The 7,500-nt window shown below is 42.9% G+C and overlaps 1 protein-coding gene and 1 long non-coding RNA gene across 4 annotated transcripts in view; one reads left to right on the top strand and one right to left on the bottom strand.

The window, feature by feature from the left end:
• LOC147012302 (forkhead box protein G1-like) overlaps positions 1–6,929 on the bottom strand; it is a 14,332-nt gene extending 7,403 nt beyond the window's left edge. Inside the window, exons 1-2 of one of the 3 annotated variants that reach the window (XM_085856291.1) lie at positions 6,712–6,929; positions 1,229–4,848 (exon numbers count right to left, since the gene is read on the bottom strand). In XM_085856291.1, the coding sequence (XP_085712417.1) occupies positions 3,515–4,848; positions 6,712–6,724 (1,347 nt within the window). In that variant the 5' untranslated portion in view covers positions 6,725–6,929 and the 3' untranslated portion in view covers positions 1,229–3,514. Of the gene's footprint in view, positions 1–1,228; positions 5,128–6,711 lie in introns of those variants that run through there. The other 2 variants (XM_085856290.1, XM_085856289.1) reach the window with 2 other exon arrangements.
• The window catches only part of LOC147012300 (uncharacterized), a 302,367-nt gene that overhangs the window by 244,168 nt on the left and 50,699 nt on the right, over positions 1–7,500 (top strand). The gene's annotated exons all lie outside the window — the stretch shown is intronic.

The raw sequence follows: 7,500 nt of genomic DNA on the forward strand, positions 1-7,500 counted from the left end.
GTAAATGTTATGTTCGGATGATCGAAGGCAAAACATAATAAACCATGTTACATTTGGATGATGGAAGTTAAAACATAATTGTAAATGTTATGTTCGGATGATCAAAGGCAAAACATAATATTCATTGTTCTATTTGGATGATGGAAGTTAAAATATAATTGTAAATGTTATGTTCAGATGATTGAAGGTAAAATGTAATAATCAATGTTATGTTTTGTCAACGCTGTAACTGGAGATGAAAAATACAAAAAAGGATGACATCAAATTAAATAAAAACATGTTGGATTAAATATCTCAAATTATTGATGATTACGAGATTGCGAAAGGGAAAGGAAATATCATTATTATTTTGTGGCTTTTTACATTTATAAAAACACAACTGAAGCCGCTGCACACAAAGCATTCACAATCGATTTTAAAATTTCTGTTTCTTTAATTTAAGGTTCGACAATTTCATTGATGAACAGAAATATGAATTTATTTAATAGAAATAGTTCGATGAATTTTAGAGAGAAGGCGAACAGATTGTTTGAGGGTTCATCAATAAGTCTGTGGTCTGATTGTCAAAGCAGGAAAATAAAACGAGGGCTAGAAGTGATTATTGTTCCACAGTTAAAGGGTAAATATTGTATAAAGGTGAGGGAGAATGACAAAATTATTATAAATGGGCCAATTATATATATATATATATATATATATATATATATATATATATATATATATAAAAAACTCATCTTGTATGTATGTATGTATGTTCCCGAAATATAGCAAAAACGGTACACGATAGCGCAAATTTTTTAGGGCAACATTGCTCACCATTCACCTGCGGTGTGCAGTATCAAGTTTCGTTGAAATCGGGCAACGAAAAAAAATATTTAAAAAAAATCAATTCCCGATTCAGTCAAGTACTTTTTTGGAGTATTTGATCAATGCAAACAACCTCAGCAGTATAGTTTGCTGGAGCTATCTTTTTTTTTCTAGAAATGATTTTTTTTTCATCAATCTCTGTCACAAAGAGAACCCAACGGGTTCACGGGTCGTCTCGTGTGTGTGTGTGTATATATATATATATATATATATATATATATATATATATATATATATATATATATATATATATATATATATATATATATATATATATATATATATATATATTGTTTACTTAATATCAGTCCATTCACCACCTCATGGCAAGTTACAGAATTACTGATCACATAATATACAGTATGCTCCTAAATTTGAGGTTTGTCTAAACAATCGTTGCGGTCATTGTCTATGCGTGATGTGAAAAGTTTTGAATTGCTATTTTACCTGCCTTTGGTTATTATTAAATGCAGATTTTCTTTTCAAATTATATTAAAACATTTCCAAAAATTCTCCATTTTAAAGAATAAATAGAGCAGATTGTTTGTTTGTTGCATCTCGAGGTGAATTTCTATTTAATACCATCTCTTTCCAAGTACCTTTGATCAAATAGGCCACCATGGTCATAACCGGTAAAACGTCACACAGATCTATCGTAACACAAAGAGTATAAAGAGTAATTGACCAAATCTCAATGTTTTGGAAAACGTGGGTGTGTGTGTGCGTTTCATAAAAAAATTGAAAAATGGAAGTGAAAATTTTGAAAGTTCCGTGTCACTCAAAATGTATACAAGCACCTCAAATGTGTTTTAGTATACCGTGCTGTGAAACAGAAGATGTAAGCATTGTATAATCATCATCACATTTAGATTGTATATTTGTATTTCGCCCTTGTGGGTAAATTCTGAACGCATTTTACATAACATGGTTATGTCACAGTGATGGATGACTTCCGTTAGCACTCAGCCTATGCAAACATTTAGATAAACGAAAAGGGTGATATCAATAATTAACATTATTTCACAATGTATTCATCCGGAAGCCATAAGCGTCCACAGAAGAATAGCTCAACTTCTGGAATGCTAACAGAGAACCTTTACCAAAAGATTTGCAAATGGTAATCCAACATAGGTTACAACACTTTAACAGGGTGTGTGTGTGTGTGTGTGATAAATTAATAATTATATATATATATATATAAACTTATTTTGTACAAAAAATAGGAACAGTTGTACATTGGTCCAGCACAATGCTATTCATATATTTGATGCAGCGTTCAACACAGTGATACAATGGCTGAAAAGAATGGAAAGGTGTATTGTAAAAATTTATTTTATGTTTTTTTCTTGTCTGTTTGAAGAAAGAAAGAAAAAAAAGGAAATTGTTGAAAGTGCATGTGACCATGTGCGTTGCTCTTTAACACAACGCGTGTTCAAATTAGAAAGATTTGTTTTCTTAATGACTGTTTCACGTCCCAGTGCGCAGACGCAATCCCTACACTGTACTAAAGAGGAAGAACCCCCTAAAGGGTCTGTGCGGTGCACGTGTAGCAATTGCACTGCTCCCCGTACACTCGTGTCACTCTCAAACAGACAGACTGAAAATTTACGCAGGTTGTAGTGACAAATACATTTTATTAAATTTTCGTTCACATACATAATACAAGCATGACAAACAAACGCGAAATGTAATGGACAACCCACGCAGCAGTCTTTCTTTCTTCCCGTGTAACATTCATAGGAATTGCAAACACATAGCGAGGATTCTTAGCCTCTCTGAATATACATTATGTACATTAGTGTACGAATATTACAGTTCAATGTGTGAGTTCAGAATGCTGCAGTGTAAACATTCACACATTGTTTACCTCTTATCCATGTGCATGTGTGTATATTTATATATATATATATATATATATATATATACAAACATATACACATACACATATTGCTTGATTTGTTTGTTTGTTTGTTTGTTTGTTTGTTTACAGACGCTGGCGTATATCCTACATAAGGCAGTTAAACCTGTAATATGCAGCCACCTGTTAAAAGCTTTTGCTTGGCAAAAGGTGCGACTTGAGTATAATACAGGTTTTACTGCATCAATTCACAGTCCTCGACTTGAAAATATTTCACCAACGGCGGCAATTTATGAGAATAAAAAAAAAAGATAAGAATAATAACAATAATAATAATAATAATGTGGTAATAAAAACTGAGGGCACCAAGCAACACTGCAGAAATGCGTACGTTGTATAATTTCACCGAAACAAACGTACGTTAGTACTTTAGCATACATCTCGCTGAAACTGTAAACAGAGAACCGCAACGCCGTTTCGTAGCGTGGAAAACAAAGATTGCACATCTGATCGTCTGTACACTCACTCAGAGGGGCGAAAGGAAGTTAATTGACGTTAAAAAGAGTCAAAATCGAATCTCATGTAGAAAAACGACGTGTACATGTGGAGGGAGACGTGTATGACGTGACGGCAGTTTTTGCTTCCGGCATGACGTCTCATAAATAGGTGAATGAAAACGTCGGAGGAAATGGGGGGGGGGAATAAAAATTACATGGGAAGGGGAATAAAAGAAACAAAATAAAGGACGAAAGTAATAAAACTTACGGTGCTCGTTCAGTTCGAGGCCCGTCAGTGCAAGAGGCCATTGGGCACCACAGAGGTGGCATTTTGGTGCTGCGTGAAGTAGCTGGCGAGGCTGCTGGGCAGTCCAGGAGGAAACGTGGGTAACGGTGCCCGCAGGGCATCACATCCGAGGTGCCCTAGGTGCCCTTGAATTGGCTGATGCTGCGGCGGCGGAGACCCCGCCAGAACACCGTTGCCCGGGGTCGCCGCCGCCACAGCAGCAGAAAGCGTAGGGGGTGTGCTCGGAGACATGTGCGGGAAAAAGTATCCAGTCTGGCCTGCTAGGAGCCCCACTGAGCATGGCGCCAGGCTGTACGGTGAACTGGAGGTGCAGGGCACGGATGCGGCCAGTGCGGCAGCGGCTGACAGGTGGTGTGAGGCATAGGGGAGGTCGCTCCCAACGAGCCGCTCCACAGCCAGACTTCCCCCAGCGCCGGAGAGCGACGACGTGGCTCCGAGCGAGCCCTGTGCCAGCATGGATCCGTACGCGGGGTGAGCGCCGGCTGAGTACGCAGAGGATGCACAGCCATAGCCGAGACTGCCGCCATTGGCATGATGCAGTGACAGGAAGGGGGACACAGGCCAGTAGAGCGAGCTGGTGCGGTCCATGAACGCAAACGATGCCGGAGCAAACCGCGCTCCACGCTTGAAGGCGAGCTTTCCGCGGGACGTGGTCGACCGCCGACGAAGCTTGCCGGTTGTCCCGCCGATAAACACATCGTCGCTGGAAGGGTCGAGCATCCAGTAATTGCCTTTACCCGGGTCGTCGTAATGGCGTGGGACCTTAACGAAGCACTTGTTGAGGCTGAGGTTGTGGCGGATGGAGTTCTGCCAGCCCTGCTTGTTCTCGCGATAGTACGGAAAGTTCTGCATGATGAATTCGTAGATACCGTTCAGGGTCAGGCGCTTCTCGGGGCTTTGTCTGATGGCCATCATGATGAGCGCGTTGTAACTGAACGGCGGTTTCTCGTACTTTCCGTTTTTCTTCTCACCTTCCTTGATGCCTTCGCCATCCTTCTCGTCGCTCCTCTTCTCATCTGTGCGTTCGTCAGTGTCGCCGCCCTTACCGCCACCTTTTCCATCCAGTTTCAGGTCCCGCTCGGCACATTCACGCTCAGCACCCTGCAAAGAGCACGCATCAGGGTGTTCGAGGGAGGTGCGCCCGACAAGTGGCTTGGGTGCCACGGTCTCCGGCAAAAGGCTATCGATGCTAAAGGATGACTTCGGAATCATTTTCTTCTCACGCTGGTCTCCCATGTCGAGCATCACCACCGCGGGCCGGGCCGAGGGCTGCAGAGGCGCACGGAGGGAGGAGCTGGTGCGCACGCGGGGGAAGGAGGCTGCGGGAGGGAGGAAGAAAGAGGGTGTTGGGTGGGGGACCAAAGGAGGAGAGAGATGGGGCGAGTCGGGCCGGAGGGGAGAAAGCATAGGGAGTGCGGCCAAGGTCGGCGTGGACCGTTCCCTCGAAAGCTTTCCGTCTGGTCGACACGAGCTCGGGAAACCCGCTGAGCTATAGGTGCGCCGACTTGTAGCGTGGTCCCCGTAAAACTCTTGAGCCACAATGGGGGTGCACCTGGCCTGGCAGGCAGGGGATGGAGGAGGAAGAGGAGTATGGGAAGGAGGTGATTGAGCAGAAGGAGGAGAATGAGTACCGCGCGCCCAATCGTGGGAGACCTCCCTCATCTCCGACCTTTTCTCGTTGCAACCAATAGCCTCTCGTACAGAATTTATTTTCACTCGGATATATAATAATATAATAATATAATAATATATATATAATATATATATATATATATATATATATATATATATATATATATATATATATATATATATATATATATATATATATATATGTGTAAACACACACATCTACCCATGACTGTGATTTGTGTGGGTAGCTAATTGGCTAATTGATTAGACGAAAGATAGAGAAATCAATCGATTAATAAACGGTCAAATCGTGCAGAAAGAGAAACACATTTTGTTTCCCTAAACAATGTGCACGACATCCTGCTCGTACAGCACAACATAATTAACCCTAATTATAAATTCGGTTATCGTCTCTTAGTCGGATCGTGTGACGTTTGTTTATTTATTTTCTCATTCATCAAATGCGCTGAGCACGTATTTATAATCAGCAGGTGGATTATTGTCTAAAACAACAACAAGAAGCACAACAACATTTCTGATTGCTACCGTCTGATAACAGACGATGACTTTCGCACGATATCACGTGATCCAAGACCAAAGGCCTTAAGTGTTTCTCTCCTCCCCACTCCGCCGGCAAAGCCAGCAGCCGCATTGTTCTGTAGGACATGGGCGGACACGGTCGGACACGAACACGGACACATGTGGATTTGTAGAAACATCGCGCGATCACAGCGCCTCTTAGAATGCGCTGGGAATGAACAAACAGATTATCTGAGGTTCCTCACAAGGAACTTCGATGCAGGGGGCGACCATTAGACCCATCAGAGCTTGCGCTATTGATATTATCAACTGATGGTTGTTTGTCCATGTTCATCAAGCAAGTAAGCAGCACGTGCCATTTATAAAGTCTTTGGTACGCCTCGGCCAGGGTCCGAACCGCCGACCTCCGAGAGTTTACGCTCAAACCATTACGCCACCGATCTTTTACATCCTCAAGAAGCGCTGGTGTCAACGGAAAACATCTCATGTTCGACCGGATCCACCGTCGGGTGGTTTTTCAAATCGCACTAAAACAAACTCGGACTCGGCGGGATGTGAATCGCTGCCGAAGAATCGAAGCATCCGCATCGCACGCACCTGTTCATTTGTTGGTTGCACGCGCATTTAAAGCATACAGTACGTTCATGCAGTACGGTGCTGTGACCGTCTGCACTCAAGTTCCATTCCGGCCTACAATTTGCTCCCACCGAGAACCGTGGTCGGTCACGCCATTCGGCGGCGCTTACCGGAGGGAGGGATGTACACGATGTCCCGTGCGAGTGCACCGTGCGCGGACGCTCTGCAGGCGGCGAGACAAGCCCGAGAATGGAGAACCCTCCCTCGACCCCCTCCCCGGTCCAGGCGAACGCCGCTCCCGCACACCTGCGCCAGCCTCGATCTCGCTCCGCAGGCGTTGATTAAGCAGCGAGCGGATTTGTTTCCACCTTTGCCTAATGTCGCCCCGGCGGCCAAAATCACGCCTTGGGAAGCGGCTGAACGAGGGTGCTCACCAAATGCATCCATGCCGCCTGCATAGGCCTGATCCAGGAAGCTCCGTTGAAGCTAACGGCCTTCCTCCTGCTCCCACAATGCTGGGCATGGACATATCGCTTGGTCTCGCGATTCCCATGCAAATTGTCACGACGTGGGCAATCGAGTTGAGATGCGCCACTGGAACGAACGAACACACACACACACACACACACACACACACACACACACACACACACACACACACACACACACACACACACACACACACACACACACACACACACACACACCGCTACCCTCCCCTCTGCCACCTTAGCCCAGAATATATTCAAGGCCTACACACACACACACACACACACACACACACACACACACACACACACACACACACACACACACACACACACACACACACACACACACACACACACACACACACACACACACACTTCTAAATTGCACGTAAAGGTCATGATTTCCTCCTGCGATCAAACGTAACGAGACTCCTGAAAAATCGAACCGTTTTGCGTCGATACGCGGGCCCAGCAATGGTGAGTGAACCCAGAGATGCCTTGAGAAGAGTCATCTTGCATTTCACCTGATTTAAAGGGGGAAATGATTAATTCGTATCGATATATATATATATATATATATATATATATATATATATATATATATATATATATATATATATATATATACATATATATATATATATATATATATATATATATATATATATATATATATATATATATATATATATATATATATATATATATATATATATATATATATACATATAT

Source organism: Eptatretus burgeri, chromosome 15 (assembly GCF_056783735.1).
Source record: "Eptatretus burgeri isolate ZD-2024b chromosome 15, Ebu_testis_v1, whole genome shotgun sequence".
NCBI lineage: Eukaryota > Metazoa > Chordata > Myxini > Myxiniformes > Myxinidae > Eptatretus > Eptatretus burgeri.